Source organism: Cydia pomonella, chromosome 17 (assembly GCF_033807575.1).
Source record: "Cydia pomonella isolate Wapato2018A chromosome 17, ilCydPomo1, whole genome shotgun sequence".
Taxonomy (NCBI): domain Eukaryota; kingdom Metazoa; phylum Arthropoda; class Insecta; order Lepidoptera; family Tortricidae; genus Cydia; species Cydia pomonella.
In genome coordinates this window covers 4,523,889-4,543,097 of record NC_084719.1, presented here as the reverse complement: position 1 = coordinate 4,543,097, position 19,209 = coordinate 4,523,889, and the positions used below count along the sequence as shown (strand labels likewise).

Sequence of the window (19,209 nt, the reverse complement as noted above, 5' to 3'; positions counted from 1 at the left end):
TGTGTCATTGTCAACATGACAACTTTTTGCCATTTTTGACATTATAAATGTTGCCGGGGAAGAATAGTTATATTAGAAGTAAATCCGATCAATACACGAGCTTTCTTGGTAGAACATTATAAAATCACAACATTTGCAGCATATTAATGGATAACCCTTCTTAATAAATCCATATAATTAGCCATAATGATTACTAAACAAGCTACAAATAACAATCACATCGATTTATTCAACGTTTTTAATGACAATTTCCGGTCATGCGCGTAGTTGATTTGTCGCAGTCGTAATATCCTCCCCTCCCTCCACCCCTTCGCCGCGGAGCTGTCTCTCGTCGTCGTATAGCGAAAATTTGGAAATGGCTTCAAGAATCATCAGGAAAATTGTAAGTTTGTAGTTCGGTGTTCCACTCTTAACATTCCTTGCGAGTAATGCATGTAATATTTGTTTAATCAGTCCAAACAGACCCTACGCTTTTATTCTTGCATTCCAAAAATAGATTAAGTATAGTTATGTCGAAGAATTACATAAAAGAGCTTTTGAAGCCTTTTCGTGAGAGTAAAGTGTTAGGAAGTTGGCTGAAGTGGTTCGAAGCTGATGCCGGGGGTGGCGCCGGAGGGCATGGGGTCACGGAAACCAAGGTTGAGTGTGTTTTTTTGTGTTTTTTCTATTGTTATGTGGTTTGGAGGTTATGTGACGAATTTCTTGGTATTCTTCAGGTCCCGGTGACGAAAGTAGGGACGGCGCAGTACAGCTCGGGTGTGAAGCGGGTGACGTTAATCCCTGGCCATGGGATCGGCCCGGAGATCACCGTGGCGGTGCAGAAAATATTCGAGGCCGCGAAAGTCCCCATCGAATGGGACGAAGTGGACGTCACAGCTGTTAGGGTAAGCCCTTGCGTGTTTTCACACGTACTGAAGTGATGATCGTGAATCTCTAATAAAATAGTAATTGAGTGAGAGCCATTCAATAGTGATACAATGTTACTCCTTTTGGCATAATGATACACAATCTTGGCCAAAGCTATTTGATTTCCATGTGTTCTTTGCACAGAAATGGAGGTTCAGTTTTTAGTTAAGTATCTTAAAAGTCTACTGTATGAAACTAATATATTGACCAATAAAAGAAACTATTTTTATTCAGACACACTTTAATAATGCTACTTTAAAATGACATGGTTATGGTATATTATTTATTTATAATTGAACAGAATGAACTGTTTTAATAAGTTGTACAATCTTCCAGGGCCCAGATGGAAAGTTCGGCATTCCCCAAAAGGCCATAGACTCAGTGAATGAGAACAAAATCGGGCTAAAGGGGCCTCTCATGACCCCTGTTGGCAAGGGCTACCGCTCCCTCAACTTGGCGCTCCGTAAGGAGTTTGACCTGTATGCCAATGTGAGGCCGTGCAAAAGTTTAGATGGGTAAGTTTTTTTGTAATTCATTTTAAAATACCCTCTAGCTGCCCAGAGGTCTATAAAAAGGTCCCATTCCATTCTAATTTGAATCTTTATTCTGACAAATCATAATTGCATGTCTTGGCAGGTTTTGATGTCTGGGTGGTTAGAGGTATTGAGGTACATGCTTTTGGCAATGTTTTACATATAAATTGGTTTTTTATTTCTGCAACTTACGCAAAGTATTATTCATTGGACTAAAAGGATATTCCTCTTTCTATTTTATATATGATTGAACCCGTTAATGATCATAATTAAATAAAACATACAATTCAAGCCTCATCCGTCTCATCACTTAAAGTCCTAAAAATTCAGGATAATAAAAAAAAATACAAACAAATGAATTTGCCATTTATAATCGAAGTCTGCTCTATAAAGGGTTAAACACAAAAAATATAGAAGCCTGAAATCTGTACAAGAAAAACTTCAAAAATATTCAAAGAAAATTTTCAAATCTTAAAAGAGTTGAAGGATTTTTTGAACCAATTGTTTTTTGGTATTTCTTCATAGGATGCACTTTGGTCAGTAACAATCCATTTGATTTATAGACATCATTCATTCACATCCGCACTTGAGAGCTTATCTCCTACGTGAGTGTCTAGACACGGTCAGATAGTGTATCTGCCGAGATAAACCTGAATCGTGATATCAATGACCTTTTTCATTACCAATCTGGTCACACCCCCAAAAACAATGTTTTCTTATTTTATCATTTAATTATTTTAAGCTTTATTGTCCATAAAGAAAGAGTACAACAGGCGGACTCAATGCCACTATAGGCATTCTCTGCCAAATAATCATTAAGCTCAGATAATCATTATGGGCTTGGTTACTTGCAGTTTGCGATTTGGCACTTTTAGCTCATTAACCGACTTCAAAAAAGAAGGAGGTTCTCAATTCGACTGAATTTTTTTTTTGTATGTATGTTGCTTGATATCTCCGAGAATCGTGAACCGATTTTCAATTTTTTTTTTAATCGAACGGGTTTTACCCCCAGATGGTCTCGTTGGCACCAAGTCGGGGTCTGATGATGGGATCTTGGAGAAGTTGAGGACATTTTTCAAATGTTATAGGTACATGTATGGCGGTTTTGGTAATATTTGAAGTCGGTTTTATTTTTTGTTAAAAAGTTTTTTTTAACACGCGATCTATAAAACAATTAAGTACTGTTTGTTGGTTTGTATTTGTACCCCATTCTCTAATAAAAGAGCAGGTTTTCCAAGTATATTTAGTCTGTCTTTCCCTTGAGGCGGAGATAAGAGATGTGCAGGAATCAACTAATAGTAATCTCGACTTGTGTCTATTCTCATACCCACACTTTGCCATCCTGCACCAAACTGTCTCTGTTTAGACCAATGGTTTACTGATAGAGAATGCCGTAAGGCGTTAAGTGCGCCATTTGTACTTTTTTTTTTTTGTAAATTGGTGCAATAAAGTTTAAAGAAGCGCTGGTGGCCTAGCGGTAAAAGCGTGTGACTTGCAATCCGGAGGTAGCGGGTTCAAACCTCGGCTTGTACCAATGTCTTTTTCGGTACTTATGTAGAAGTGCAATAAAGTTTAAATAAATGACTAAAGTAAATAAGGTGGAGTTATCAAAGTCAAATAATTGATAGATAAAAAAGAGTTAATAAAACCGGGCAAGTGCGAGTCGGACTCGCGCACAAATAATGGTTCCGTACCATTATTTATAAAAAACGGCAAAAAAATTATGTTTGTTGTATGGGAAATATTTAAGGGGGGCCCCTTAAATATTTATTTTATTGTTTTTGGTATTTGTTGTTATAGCGGCAACTGAAATACATAACCTGTAGAAATTTCAACTGGCTAACTATCACGGTTCATGAGATACAGCCTGGTGACAGACGGACGGACGGACAGCGAAGTCTCAGTAATAGGGTCCCGTTTGACCCTTTGGGTACGGAACCCTAAAAATGATAAGGCAATCTTCACCCTATTTGTATGCAATAACCGCGTATAATAATAACACAGATTAAAATCATTATACAATTTTCAAAAAAATTCCATGAAAACAAAATAATAACTATAAAACCATTTTCCATATCAGTAAGTTGAACCGATTTTTCTGGACTGCAAAATAACAATTCGGGTTCTGTGAACTCCTTACTATAACTTTAAACACAGACTTACAACACTGTAAACAAACGCTCATAGCCATAATTACTAGAATTCCGTAACACGACACTGATAAGTCGACTCTTATGATACATAACTTCGACCTTCTAGTAGATTACAGGCGAGTACTTATGGAGCAATGTGATAATTTACTAGGACATGTGCAAATTGGCAATTTATGGATATTGTGGTAGAAATAGTTTTAATGGCATACACTACACTGCTTATAACAATAATAATAGGCACTGCATTTCTTGGTTTTTACATTGACTTGAAAAAAATATGACACAAGCAAAGAAAAGACAAAGTGACTCAAATAAATTTAAAACATGTGAAAATTTTAACCACACCTGCAGGGCTAAGATGGTCGGCTGTCTATCATTTGTCAACCTACCTGTCACGCTCTAACAAATACGTAAGTGCGAACGTGACGCATGATATGACAAGTGACAAAAACACGACACGACCATGATACCGCTGCTGTTTGATTTGTCTGTTGTCTAGTTAGCAGTAGAAGCTAAGCGAGCGTGTGTTCAATATTATCTGAACACTTTATTAAGAGCATAAAAGCGTGTGCAGTAGGTTTAGCACAGGAGCGCCGTGACAGTATCTCGACCAGGGTACGGTATAACGGTATGGTAGCGGTATAAACTTACGATACCGATACATTATACCGTTTAGGCCGCGCGGCTCCGATATAAAGGTATCGCTACCGTTTTAAAATAACGGTACCGGTATTTTTCCGGTATATACCTTAACCGTTATTATAGCCAAACTGATAGTATTAAATAAAATTAAAAGGGTTTACGGGCTTACACTTACATAGACAGCTTCATCCAATAGGAACCAAGTTGGCGCACGGCGCGGTGGCTTGGCAACGACGCCTATTAAGCTGATAGGGTACCTTTATGAAAGCGGTTAAAGTACCCGAAAAAATAACGGTACCGTTATTTACCGGTAGCGAAATAAATGTATTCGGTTACCTAAATGATTCGGATTAAAACGGTATGACGTCATACCGTTATATAAAGGTATCGTTATTTTTTTGGTTATGCAGTCCCTGATCTCGACCGCGAGCCACTGGGCATTCTGAACACTTGGCCCGCTTAGTTGCTGCTAACCAACCATAAAAAAATCATTTTTCAAGCGGCATAAAATTGCTTATTATGCTCTAGTGCATAGAGTAAAATCATCTATTGAGACCCTTATTATCTTAGCAATAAAGTCCAAGATCTGCCATACAAACTGGCAGCCCTGCCGGTGCGCCCTCGACCGGCACGAGTACGATTTTCTTTAGTCTTGAACAACACAAATAGACAAGTCCCACAGTAAGCTCAATAAGGCTTGTGTTGAGGGTACTTAGACAACGATATAAATACTTAAATACATAGAAAACACCCATGACTCAGGAACAAATATCCATGTTCATCACACGAATATATGCCCTTACCAGGATTTGAACCCGGGACCATCAGCTTCGTAGGCAGGGTCACTACCCACTAGGCCAAACTGGTCGTCAAAATGGTCATGGTCGTTACTTGCTTTCTTACTCACAATCTCTTTCATAATTTCTTTTCTTTTTTACTCAGAATCGAAGTGAAAAGTAGAGTATACAAGTAGGGCCTGACACTCTTTGATAGAGAAAGATAGTCTTATTGCGATTCCTATAAGAGGAAAGAGAAAATAGTGCAATGCTTTGTCTTTATCACCGACCGGGTTTTTTTTCATGGTCGGGTTATGGCAGCTTAGGAAGGAGGCTGATGGCGATATACCGAAATTTATAAGAGTGAAAGAGACAAAATCCCGCAAGATGCCATACATTAAACTGTCAATCATATTGTCAAGAGTGCTAGTAAACAATGTGGTTTTCTTATTGTAGAAGATTTATAAAGTGAATGATTGTGTTTATTAAGTATTTAATGGAGGTGTAAGATGTTTTTACGTACAATTAACATGGTGGGGTGTTCAGTGGTTGCCTACAAAAGCAATAGCTTGCGAAAATAAGCGGGTGTAACATTTCATGCGTAAGTACAAGTTTTTCGTATTTTGATCATGTATTTCTTTCTCAAATCTCACAGGAACCAAGTTACTGAGTTACATCATTAGTTGGATTATGAAAAACTTCATAAAATAGGAGATATCAGTAAATTATTGCTAAAAATAAAACAGAAAGTTTGGTTATGTAAACCAGTCAAATTCAGTAGTATTTTATTTAGGGTTGCAAACAAATAGAAAAAAAAGTCCCCTGCAATTACCCCATATTTCGGGAGTTTCAAGCTATTTGATATTTCCAGCTTTCCGACGGAGGATGAAATTGTTAAAGAATGGATTGCGGGAACTGGAAAATCAAATTGGATGCCTCACAAATACTCGCGTATTTGTTCCAAACATTTTGAACAACATTGTGTCCGCAAACTGGGCAAACGAACTTTCATCGAAAAGTTTTCTTTTCCAACCTTGTTCATACACGTAAGTTGGCTGTTATTAAATAAGTAATAGTAACTAGTGGGAATAACCCGTTACACTATACACTATATTAGAGTTGGTACATCTTATCATAGGTCTCACAGTGTTTTGAAGTATTTATTTGGGTTCTTGAACTCTAACAAATTATTGGGGGTAATTCAGTAATCACCCCCAATAATTTATTAGAGTTAATTCCCAGTGGAATTAAAAATCCTACCTATTACCAGTGGGAATTTTATTTCCCAGTAGTTACCAGTGGTAAAAGGTGGGAATAAAGTTAGTGTAACTACCTGTGGTAAAAGGTGGACAAAAGTTCCTAGTAGTTACCACTAGTAACAACTTGGTGGTAACTAGTAGGAATAACCCGTTGTACTATTAAGACCACAGACTTAAATTTTTAAATTATTTCTTTGGAGGCTTGGCACATGGGATTACGGATTATATGAGTATAAAACTCTAAAATAATGTAATTATTAAAATTGATTAATACTACCCCGCAGGAGAGGAGAGAGAAAATTCTTTTCTTCATCATGTCATGGAAATCGTCCATTCGTGCACGTCGTCGTCGTGGCAGTCTCAACAGCATTCTGAAGCTATTATTGAACTTCATATAATTGATCCACAGGTTACAAGTGTATGTGTAAATAAAGTTTTCTTGACCCCCACAGTATGTACAACGCGCAACACGTAAGATTTTTTATTTAAACATAAATATTCGGTTTTAAGTAACAGTTTTTAATGTAAGCGCTGGTGGCCTAGCGGTAAGAGCGTGCGACTTGCAATCCGGAGGTCGCGGGTTCAAACCCCGGCTCGTACCAATGAGTTTTTTGGAACTTATGTACGAAATATCATTTGATATTTACCAGTCGCTTTTCGGTGAAGGAAAACATCGTGAGGAAACCGGACTAATACCAACAAGGCCTAGTTTACCCTCTGGGTTGGAAGGGCAGATGGCAGTCGCTTTCGTAAAAAATTGTGCCTACGCCAAATCTTGGGATTAGTTGTCAAGCGGACCCCAGGCTCCCATGAGCCGTGGCAAAATGCCGGGACAACGCGAGGAAGAAAAAAAAAGTAACAGTTTTAATGTAAATGACCATGTTAGCTTAAAATCATATACTGCGTATCTAATGAGGTGTCGCTCAAGCACATCGTCAAGAACCTTCGCTGCAATAGGGTTGTTTCCATTTTGAAATGCTTGTATTATATAATATATATATATTTACCAAATTATGGCCTAATATTCAATTTATTTGTGTTGTTCTCAAGTAAAAGGTACCGCATTGTCGCTTATCATAAGAACGCTCTTACAGGTTGTACGTATAGAGAGCAAGCAAATTGTATCCTTATGGTAAGCGACTATGTGGTACCTTTTACTTGAGAACGACACATTTAATTATTATTTCTAGTAAGTACAGTTATAATAATATAAGTTTTGAATAAAGAAATTACCTCTTTTGATAGTTTATCCTTTTTATTCCAACAATCACCTAATCTTATATCAACTCAAAACTTCATATAGGTAAGTAAGGCTTATTTACAAGTTACTACAAAAACAAATAAACCGACTACTAGTTGCGATTATGTTCGCGATTTCTCTTGCGATACTTCGCAAGTTAGGGAGTCAAAATGGCGACTCACTCATTACGTAATTTAAGTACTTGTTGCATCGTTTTCCTATTACATTTTAGGGTAATTTTTTGCGACCATGGTAACCCCATATTATGATGTCATGATGACGTCATATATGTCTTTCTCTTACCCCTGGTCGCTCGACTTCTTGTCTAGTTATATTGTATGTCTATGAGAGTATACGACTCGGGCATAAATGCCCTATGCTATCCTCGACCCATATACATTGCCTCGGATGACATTAATCACTTTATGCCCTAGTTGTATAATCTATTACTTTTTCCTTATAAGCCATTGGACATCATTATTTTTCCTTTGTTCTATATATTTACAATTCTTAAAGGTAATAAAGCCCATTTACTACGCCACACTTGATACTACAATACATGTAGCGATCAGGTGCCAAAATTGGGGGACATGAAATGTGCTAAAGCGAAGTTTGTTGTCCATTCTGTGAGTGACATTCGTGAAAGTACTACAATATAAAAACAAGATAAGAATGGGAACAATAGGTACATAAAATGTTGAAGAAATTATTTCAGCTTCATGCTTATCACTAGCAACAAATTATACATATTAGATATCAGCTTAGTCGTTAGAATTTGTAGTATAAACATAGCAGAATTTACGTACGCTTATTTGTACTTCTATGGGCATGGTATGAAAATGATGGTTTTGTTCATTTGAAATGAATAATTTGAGGTCGAGTTTTATCATTTGATAAGCTTACAACAGAAACATATAACGCTTATAAGTTATTATGTTGAAAGTTTTATCAACTTTGGTCGGAATCAAATACACTGGCAATGATTCTATATTTGATAGATACACACACAGGTGTGGTAAGATTATTTCCCTTATTTTATCACTTTCTAACAAACATACATTTCAAGGAAGAAATAAAGTATAGGAACCCAGGAACAAAGGAAGGAGGATAGGAATTAGATGTTCAGTTGGAACGCTCACCACAAACGAATTAAAATTCGCATTGTGTCGAGATTCCAAGTACAGCAGCGTCGGCAGTCTTGCAGGGCGTAGCAAATGGTTGGGCGCAGTCGGTCGCCCATGATGAATAGGAATATAGATTAAATTTAAATTAAATAATATTTATTTCATTTTTATAAAACATTTCCATCATTGAATCTTTATATATAATAGTTCAAATGACCGACTTAACGACTCCATCAGGAATAAATCAGTAAAATTATATATTTACATTTTTCCAGTATCAAAACCCTTTACGACAACGTGGACGTAGTGACCATCCGAGAGAACACCGAAGGCGAGTACTCCGGCATCGAGCACGAGATCGTCGACGGCGTGGTGCAGAGCATCAAGCTGATCACCGAGGAGGCCAGTAAGAGGGTGGCCGAGTTCGCCTTCCAGTTCGCCAGGGATAACAAGAGGAAGAAGGTCACCGCTGTCCACAAGGCTAACATCATGTGAGTGTTTGTAGACTTTTATCTTGTTGCAATAAAGCTCAAGAATAGTCAATAGGGTCCACACAGAGCGAGCATACGCGCAAGGCAAGTTCCTCGCCCACAAAACGGCCAAGTGTAGACGTGTCTCGCTCGAGTGCGACCTTTGCCAAGCCGCTCAAAGGTGCCTCAGACGTTTGGCGCACGTCAGTGTAGACGTATTTGTTTATGGTGCGCGTGGTTATTTTGTTCGTACTTACGTTAAAAGTTGTCAAAATATGACAACGTTGGAACAAAATAATAATAACGAGTGTCGCAAATTGTCGCGTCCTTTTTTTCTTCATTTTCATTTGAATTGCTTTAAATAGCAAAATGAAAGATACGCAAGCCACTGCAGTCATTACGTGCGGCGCCATTTTGAACAGCTGACTGAGTGACGCCATCTTGCTGAACAAACTGGCTCGGGTGAGGCAAAAGTTACACGAGCACGCGGCCGCGCAAGGCCGAGCGTTTGTCGCGCGAGGAAATTTCTTCGCGAGGCTGTTCGCTCTGTGTGGACCCGCCTAATAACTGTGTCGAGGGTCGGTTAGCGTCCATCCGCGAAATACCCCATTTATTACGCCACACTTGATACTATTAAACATGTAGAAATCAGGTGCCAAAATCGGGGAACATTAAATGTACTAAAGTGAAGCTTGTGTCTTATTAATTGAGGGATATTCACGGACGTACTACACAGTCTACAATTGTATAGACGTGTCAATGGAAATTTCAAGAATTGCGAAATTTCCCATATAGAAATATCCCGAACACCCAAAATTTCCGATGAAGAAATTCTACACTAGTTTCTGAGAACTTACCAGAAACGTTATAAATCTTCCACCATCGAAGTTTGTGTACGTTCAGGCCCTGGTCTGCCGACCAGGAATATCTAGTAGTTGTTAAAATGTTTCAACTAAGCTAACTAATTCATGCGTAGCACATGATTTTAAACTTATCTGCGGAATTGATGAAAACTAATGTTTTTTTTTTCCTTTTTGTGTACAACTCCAGGCGTATGTCGGACGGTCTGTTCCTGCGCTGCTGCCGCGACCTGGCCACGAAGTTCCCCGACATCCGCTTCGAGGAGCGCTACCTCGACACCGTCTGCCTCAACATGGTGCAGGACCCGTCCAAGTTCGACGTGCTGGTGAGTACACCAACCTTGCGATAAGGCTCGTGGCTATGGAAGGTGGAGGTAAGGAATACAATCTCCATCTACCAAAAAGTGCCCGACAATAAACCTGCAATAGGTGGCGCTAAAATACCTAGACTATTTAAAGAAAAAGTTCGCGCACTTCACTCTGTCAATAACGCCTAGGTTCTTAACTACTCTAGCGATACTCTGGAGAGATTTGGAACTATTATTTATAACTGACAGCTGGACACTTTTGCAATAGTTATGCCTATGGAGATTGTATTCCTTACCTCCACCTTCCATACTCGTAACTCTAGCCATATGTCACTAAGTACCACAAGTTAGATCTTATTCCACTGTAATAAGGTTCACATGTAGTTCTAAACATTCGTATTTTTGCTTTCTGCTAGAGAGTTATGGCTTATGGCGTCATTCATAAACCCTTGTCAAGTCTAACAAGCATTTGATTATATTTTGACCTTATCCATAATTTTGACATAAAATTTTGTGAGAGAGGGACAAAATTTAACAGTGGTTTGCTAAGTTTAATGAATAAGGGGTTTTGTTTAACGACCGGTCTGGCCTAGTGGGTAGTGACCCTGCCTATGAGGCCGATGGTCCTGGTTCGAATCCCAGTAAGAGCATTTATTTGTCTGCCCTGATATTGTGTTGCCCTGAGTCATGGGTGTTTTCTATGTATATAAGTATGTATTTTTGTATTACAAATATGTATATCGGCACCCATAGTACAAGACTTGCTTAATTTGGGGCTAGGTCGATCTATGTAAAATATCTCTTATTATTTATTTATTTACGAAGATGTATAATATTTAATTATGGTCTAATTAATATCTAATATGGCTTGACAAAACAGTGATACCCTACCTAGCGATTTTCTAGCTCGAAAGACAGCTGTTCACCTTCCCCCATTACTAGGAATTAATTAGATACCTATACATAAATAGAAACATTGGTAGAAATCACTTTTCAAGTCAGACATTGCTGATTAAGTTTATGTTAATATTACAAATTTGAATTGAGCAATTCCATTTGAATGACTCAGTTGATTATTGTGTTATTTATTGAAATCTGGTTTAAAAAACGACCTAAATATTAACTGTCCATTTTCAGGTGATGCCTAACTTGTATGGTGACATCATGTCTGACATGTGCTCGGGTCTGGTCGGAGGCCTGGGTCTGACCCCCTCAGGAAATATCGGCAAGAACGGGGCACTCTTCGAATCTGTAAGTATCTCCTGATGGCGGCCTACATTGCGCTATACCCAGATGCAGAGCGATTAAATGTAGAAGGTGGTTTATTTTAATTCCCATGGCTCAAACGCCTTTATTATGCTTTCATTGTAGTTTTGTGCCTGTTACAGTGGTCAGGCTAGTCCTATTTGACGTTTTCAGGGTGTCCACTTTATGGAAAGTCAGGAAAACATTTCGGGGTTTGTAGTGGACAACCTGTGAAGTCATAAATAGCAGTAGAATTGCAGTTTTACACTCAAAGCTACAATGCAAATAGCGCCATCTGCAGCAATAATGTGGTGCCGGCTGCGTAAACATGACGCCAATCGTTAACGCTCCGTGGCGAACGAAACGCAACTGTCACAGTCACACTAATATGGAAGAGTGATAGAGAGAGATAACTACGCTACGCTACGGAGCGATTGGCACGTTGTTTACGCACCCTGATGTAGTGAATATCGTATTTTCTCAGAAGCGTTCGTATTTGGAATGGGAGAGGATTATTCACCACACGTGTACGCGGTACCGCGGTGTTGTATTAAGATGAAGTGTTGGTATACAGGGGATGTAACTAAAATTGGGACTGAATAGAAAAAGTAGAGGATATTTTTTTGACGCGAAAAAAACTACTTTTTCCTATTTAGAACACCATACCGAATATGCTCTTAAACGGATTCCCACTATTTTTGTTTCACCTTGTTGGTTCACGTCTGAAAATATCGATACGAACAAAGTACCAAAAATATGTATACACTATCTTATTATAAGATCATGTATATATATTTTTGGCACTTTGTTCGTATCTATATAATTAGACGCGACTGTATGATCTTGTTCATGAAGAGACATACTAGATGTAGTTACGCGTCCAATTTACGAAGTAATTACGGTTATTTTTTAGTTTAGAAAGTCTTTAACGACTTTTTATACAACTATTGAATTTTTTTATATTTATTATACAGTGAATAATAATGAATAATAAAAAACAAAAGTAAGTCTGTTTCTCAAAGTATATGCGTGTCGACTAACTGGTGTGGATCATGTTCGTCCACTAACACATGTCATGTTCAATCAGTTCTTGCATGATGTCAAATGAATGTATTACTAAACGTTAACCCCCTTATTCATAAACGTCTACTAAACTTGACAAGCCGCTAATAATCGTTTGTCCCTTTCCGACGTATTGGTATGATGGAAAGGGACAAACGATTATTAGCGGCTTGTCAACTTTAGTAGACGTTTATGAATAAGGGGGTAAAATCTTCTGTTATTACTAAACTTTCTGTCATGTTTTGTGGCTCAATTCAGGGGGTATAACAACTAATTGATTTTAGTAACAAGTTGTCGAAATTAATTAAAACGATCATTTTGACTATAAATTCTCGATTTTGAATTTAGGGGTATAACTAATATTTAAATAGGGAATAAAGTCAGTCAATGTTGAAATATAAAATTAGAATTTTATCCATGTACTTACTTAATCATATAATAAGTCAGTCATAAGGTTCTGAACCGGTTTTTTTTTTCATACAAAAAATACCGGTGTTATTATGTTCTTTTTCGTTCTTTGGTTTATTATTTCATTTTTAATGGGACAATCTAGTAATACGAACTTGTTACCTAAATATATCATTCAGTTCTATGTGAAGAGCATAAAATAATTAAAAATATTGGGCTATTTGGGTTAAAAAAAAACTGTTCTGAGCCCTAGTTATATATCTAACACTAGAAATCGCAAAGTAATGGTTAATTATGATTTTTCAATGTTAGGATACTTAGGATCTTGATGTCAGTACTGTATATTCAAGTTTGCAGCTTCGAAAGATCTCTGCCAATTTTGTACCACTTATAAAACCCTCAAAAATTTTCGCCTTTCATGGTATTTTTTTAAATATATTCAATTTTTGTAGTTTTTATTTTAGTGATATGATTGTACTGGTAATGATGCTATTGCTAATAACATATTAAAAATTGAAAATTAGCCGTTCGTTTGCGATTTTTAAGTCTATGTGACTGGCTTACGTGTACAGTCAAGTGCAAAAATATGTATCGAATAAATATGGTACTACGCTCTTATTACACTGGAATAAGATGCTATGGGACATATTTTTGAGTAAGATGTGTACACCTATATTTACACTTGACTGTACATCGATTTCATCGTACTTTCAAAACATCTAACCTTATACCATGTGTCAGGCTAAAAGTATGGAAACAAACTATTCGGTACTGTCGGTTTAAAAGATTTTTTGTCAATTCATTTCAAAGATCGGTTAATTGTTATCTAATTTATCTTAAGCTGTATTATGAACTGAAACGGAGCGTGATTGCGTGTAAATAAATTATCACCGATGTCCCCCGAGCGACGTCGCTCCCGTAGTCTCGGAGAAGCAAATTTAATAGTAGTAATAAGTAAATTTTGTGTGTCATTTTGTGGTACAAGTAGTAGACCAGTTTTAGTTTAGTTTCCATACTTTAGCGTCGTCCGTCCATAAGTTTCCGTTCGTGTATGTGACGCTCGGCACTAACCTGCAGGTGCACGGCACGGCGCCGGGCATCGCGGGGCGGGACCGCGCCAACCCCACGGCGCTGCTGCTGTCCGGCGTCATGATGCTGCGCCACCTGCGCCTGCAGCAGCCCGCCGCGCGCATCGAGCGCGCCTGCTTCGCCGTGCTGCGCGAGGGCCGCGTGCTCACCGAGGACCTGGGGGGGAGCAGCACGTGCACCGCCTATACTGATGAAATCATTAGGAATCTAGATTAAGGGGATTCTAACCTCAATATGCATTTCGAAGTTGGTTAGGCGAGGAAATTGTCACGCGAAGCTCGGACCCGCTAGCGTGAGTTGCATTCTCGTCCGTTCCTTACGTCTAGCGCGACTTCAAGTATGAGTTCGCGCGCGAGAATGCTATAGCACTAGCCGGTCAGGTTGGGTAGGCCGAGGTTTTCGGCGAGGGCGTTAATCTCGAACGAGGCACATAGTCAAACTGACATGACAAAGTGTTGTCACACATCATCATTAATGTCTAATTTCTATAAAAATATGACGTTTATAATGACACTCCCTCACTTTATTCTTAATCGGTGCAGCGTAAGCTTAGACGGACTCTGTAAAGCTTCGTGTTGCAATTTTCTTACGAGTCAGTTCGTTCTGTGTGAACCCACCTATACTCTGTGTCTTTAGGTATTTAAATAAAAGTAAACAAAATCTACCCTCAAATGGCTCCTTAAGCCAGTTGAGGGTAGATGAGAACATTACATTATCAAATAATGTAGGTTAAAAGCAGATCGTTCAGTGACAGATCCAGGAGGCGATTTTGTCTTTGGTTAGTTAACCAAAAAATGTAACCAACTTCCCGATTTTTTTATTCACTTTTATTTAAATACCTAAAGATGCAAAGTATATTATGTTGAGATAAAACTTATGAAATCTAACACATTTGTATGTATTAATCCGACTACTGACCGGCAAATACAGTTAGTTTTAACGACTGTACTTGCTGGTCGTCTGTTAGTTAAAATTTACGAAAGAATTAGTTTTAATCAATGCATTAAATTGATGGTTTGGTCACTTTCAATCTCGGTGCTTAACAATATAAGTTTACTTAACACTAGAAATATTTCAAACATAGTTTATGAAGAAATCTTAGACCTTATTAAACTATGCATTAAATATAATAACAAGTATTCAACTACACAGTATTACTTTGCGATTAGATTAGTGACCAAAACCGCAACTATTCTTTACATTCTAATAATAGTTAAATTATTAGATAAATTGTTGACTAATACCCATCAATTACATAGTATAGTGACAGTAGTAACGAATTTTTAACCTTATTTATAAAGACATAAGAATGAAATTCTAATTCATTTACATTACTGCCAAAGAAAGTACTCAGAGGATACTTATCTGAGATTACTTTTAATGTTGAGATCTCGGCATTTCTTACTTTCCATTTTAAATAATAGCCGTTACATTTGGTGTTCGAAAATTCTAGAACTAACAATTGGTCATAAAAACATACAAAGTTTTGTAACCAAGTTAAAACAAGATGTTTAACCTTTTGAACGCCACGCCTATCGTACGCGGCGCGTAATCGTGGACCTTGTCGGTACGCATGAAGGTTGATATCGGGCTGTAGCCGCGCGCGTCAATATGACGTCTTTGGCGGTCAAAAGGTTAATTTATTGGAGTCTACGTTGTCAAATCAAATTTGACCCTAAGATTACATTTATTACAATATAACCCAAGGTTCCCTTGTTTGAAAGATTATTTAGTTTAAGCTTGACATTCCGTTATATTTCTGACTTATTTAGGTTATTTATTTATGCATGTTTGTTATCAATAAGTTAGTGAGATACTGGCTGTTTTCGAATAAGTGCCACAAATGTATTTTTTCCATCAATAAAAATAATATTTCCGGACCGATACGACCTTCAAACCTTCAAGAAAAGAGCGTACTCCCATCTTAAAGGCCGGCAACGCACTTACAACCCCTCTGGTGTTGCAGGTGTCCATGGGCGGCGGTAATCGCTTACCATCAGGTGATCCGTCTGCTCGTTTGCCTCCTATGCCACAAAAAAAAAACATTTGAAGCTTATGGATCTTATGTCACCTAACTCTAGTTGCGCACAAAAGAGACAAATAAAAAAGAGCGCGTTGGGTGTAGAGATACAATAATAACCTAAATTCATGAAGTTGAGGGTTTAGCCACCTTGTGGCCTAAATCGAAAACTTAAACTTGACAATTCACCGCAGTACCTAAGTAGGTGCTTCTCCAGATTATAGTTTACACATTGAAAAATTTGAAAAATACCAACTCGATGGAAAACAGGTTTGTGGAATAACTAAAGTGTAGTTTTAACTTTGTGTTTAGAAACATTTTATGTTCCTTATGAAGTATTAAATTCGTATTTCTTAAGTTACCAGTATATTGAAGTCTACCTAGGTATTTCATTCCAGTATTTTTTAGTTCAAGCAGCATTTTTTTTTACGATTTAATTGTATTAGCTCTATAGCTCGATTTTATGCTATTTTTAACATTGAAAAAGATATAATATGTATGTGTTCTTGTACCGAAAAATCGAAAATGCTTATTTTATTTTTTTTATATTTTATTTATATACCATTTGTATTTATTTTACTTTGAAATGTGATTCAGATAAAATCTGACAATAAATGTAATTTAAGAATCTTACACCAATAGATATTCTGATTGCTTTTGCAAATAGGTCAATGTGGAATCGTATTAGTGTTTATTTATTTATGTAAATAAAATAAACGCCGAAATAAAGATATGATTGAAACATTGTTTTATTATTCTAACATTTACAGTCAGTTCCTGCATTAGGTAAGTTGTTCAAATTATTTGCAAAATGCGACCCTGGCTACCCATTAGATACTTACAGGCCAAATAGAACGAACACTGATATCAGAATGATATCTACATGAGGTCATTTAGTTATCGTCAATTTATATTAAGTACATTAAAAATGCACAACGTTAATATTCAAGTCGCGCCGGCGGTCTACTGGCTTCAATGACATTCTAAGTTTTTCGATCAGGTCACGTGTCCGTCTTACGAATTTTCAATCTGACGAATCTGTCGGTCACGTGACCTGACGCGAGTTTAACATTTTTTCCCCATCGCAAAAAGTGCACAGCGCCGCTAAAGAAGTTTTCACTTCAAAAAGCGGGGGGTGAGGGTTCATGGAAGTTAAATAGTGAAATATGCTTCGCGGGATTATATTGTTCGATTAGTTAACGGAGCTCTATTTTGCTGTTGCAGTACATACTCGAATTCGAGTGACAGAGATGGCAAATTATTAATAACTTCATCTACTGGTAGGTAACGCAAACAGAATGACCGTTGACTATCGTAATATCAAGCTAGGTACCTTGGAATGCACTAAAATTTTAAACTTTAAATTCTAGGATTTAAGTTCTGTTCATCAGTAGGGAATGCCAACTCTTCAATACAAATAGTTACAATGGTAGTAGTTAATTTTGTGTATAGTAGTTGTGTCTAATGAATTGAAATGTTTATCTCACCCTCAGGTCCACGGCACAGCACCTGACCTCGCCGGCAAGGACATGGCCAACCCCACAGCTCTACTCCTCTCCTCCATCATGATGTTAAGGCATCTGCAACTCAATGAGCATGCTGATAAGATTCAGAATGCTTGCTACGAAACTCTGCGCGAAGGAAAACATTTGACCGGCGATTTGGGAGGCACTGGCAAATGCAGCGAATACACCGCTGCTATTATTTCTAAGCTGAACTAAATAGTTACAGAATTTATTGAACTTGATTTGATTCGAATCCACCAAATATTCTTTGTAAGTTGCTTGGCGCCATTTTTACGCCTACTTTTTAAATTCTGTCCACAGACAAAGTTGTAAAAAACAGTTTGACTTCCGTTTGATACGGGCGCATTTTAGTTGAATGGCCGTGTAACGGAACGTTACTGATGTTGGTGGAAAAGTTTGCAAAGAAACATTACTTTCTTTAATGCTTACTTATTTATTGATTTCCTAGAAAGTATTATTTATATTGTAAAAATGTCTAAACTCATGTAAATAATCCGCTATTGAATTATTTATGTGATAAAATCTGCATAAATCATATTCTACCTACCCTTAACTTTACTCTTGTAGTGTACCTTTAGTATAGATTTATAATACAATAATAAAATAAATATTTATTTATTGGTGCAGATTTGCTCCAAACTATTCTTCATTACAAAATGTAGACTAATGATGACATAATACTTTGTTAATATAATTTTGTTTAAAACTGTTGGCATTTTATTGAATATTATAAAATAACAATTATAGTCTGTCAAGCCATTTTCATTAGTAGAAAAGAGCAGCCAATTAAAAAAGTGTAGGTGCGAAGGGTTATCGTCCCATAGAAAATCTGAATTTCGCACCTTTTTGTACTGACAAAGTTGTTTGACAGACTATAGCTGTCAAGCTAGCGCCTCATTCATCCATATCCATACAGACAATAATTTAATATATCTTGGGGACAATACAGAAACACTGGCCCGGCAAACCCACCTTGTCAGTAGAAAAAGGCGCGAATTTAATGTCCATGGGAAAACAATCCTTCGCGCCTACATTTTTATAAATTTACCGCCTTTTCTACTGACGAAATGGCTTGCCAAACTATATGATTAAGTTTATTATACAATATAGTTTGGCTAGGGACCAAAGAATACAATACTCACTAGGAGCTTGCGACTGTCATTTCAAACATAGACAGTGAGAATCATACGGTCTGTCTTACGCTAGTGCTAGCACTTAAAACATATGAGTATAGTTTTTTCTTATTTACTGTTAATTTTTTTTATTATAGGACATCGGTTTGCCGGACTCAAAGAGCATATAATCACTACGATATATTTCTCCATGCCTTCATTAATTTAATAATCTTGAGAATGAACCGAAAAAGTGTTGAATGAACCGTATACGTCAAAAGTGATAAGACAGCAAGCGTTCCGATAGTTTAACTTATAAATAACAAGGTTTTTGTTTCTATCAAGTTTCTACTCTCTTAGTGAAATTTAATTTAAAATTTAAGCAAATTAACACTATCTAAATAAAGTTTTAATAGTTTTTAGGTGAAAGTAAATGGGACATTACAAAAAAACCTTGAATACCAATCGGTGTAGGC

At 37.2% G+C, this 19,209-nt stretch overlaps 1 protein-coding gene and 1 long non-coding RNA gene across 4 annotated transcripts; both read left to right on the top strand.

Annotated features, from left to right (window-relative positions):
* The first annotated feature begins 226 nt into the window (after positions 1 to 226).
* On the top strand, positions 227 to 18,328 carry LOC133527025 (probable isocitrate dehydrogenase [NAD] subunit alpha, mitochondrial). 2 transcript variants are annotated; one of them, XM_061863911.1, is made up of 7 exons: positions 227 to 382; positions 717 to 884; positions 1,243 to 1,421; positions 8,909 to 9,124; positions 10,154 to 10,289; positions 11,409 to 11,522; positions 17,589 to 18,328. In XM_061863911.1, exons 1-7 carry the CDS (start codon positions 356 to 358, stop codon positions 17,814 to 17,816), a joined length of 1,068 nt encoding a protein of 355 aa, XP_061719895.1. In that variant the 5' UTR covers positions 227 to 355; the 3' UTR covers positions 17,817 to 18,328. The 2 variants fall into 2 exon arrangements, with proteins under 2 accessions (XP_061719895.1, XP_061719896.1); XM_061863912.1 differs by lacking the exon at positions 17,589 to 18,328 and adding an exon at positions 14,064 to 14,749.
* Positions 5,450 to 7,513, top strand: LOC133527032 (uncharacterized). 2 transcript variants are annotated; one of them, XR_009800809.1, is made up of 3 exons: positions 5,450 to 5,611; positions 5,882 to 6,056; positions 6,554 to 7,513. It is a non-coding gene; the product is annotated as an uncharacterized LOC133527032 (long non-coding RNA). The 2 variants fall into 2 exon arrangements; XR_009800808.1 differs by lacking the exon at positions 5,450 to 5,611 and having other exon boundaries at positions 5,691 to 6,056.
* Positions 18,329 to 19,209: the final 881 nt, after the last annotated feature.

Coding starts and splice junctions, on each gene's coding strand:
- LOC133527025 (XM_061863911.1), top strand. CDS start 356: ATGGCTTCAAGAATCATCAGGAAAATT. Junction 383..716: donor CAAGAATCATCAGGAAAATT/GTAAGTTTGTAG, acceptor GGTATTCTTCAG/GTCCCGGTGACGAAAGTAGG. Junction 1,422..8,908: donor CCGTGCAAAAGTTTAGATGG/GTAAGTTTTTTT, acceptor ACATTTTTCCAG/TATCAAAACCCTTTACGACA.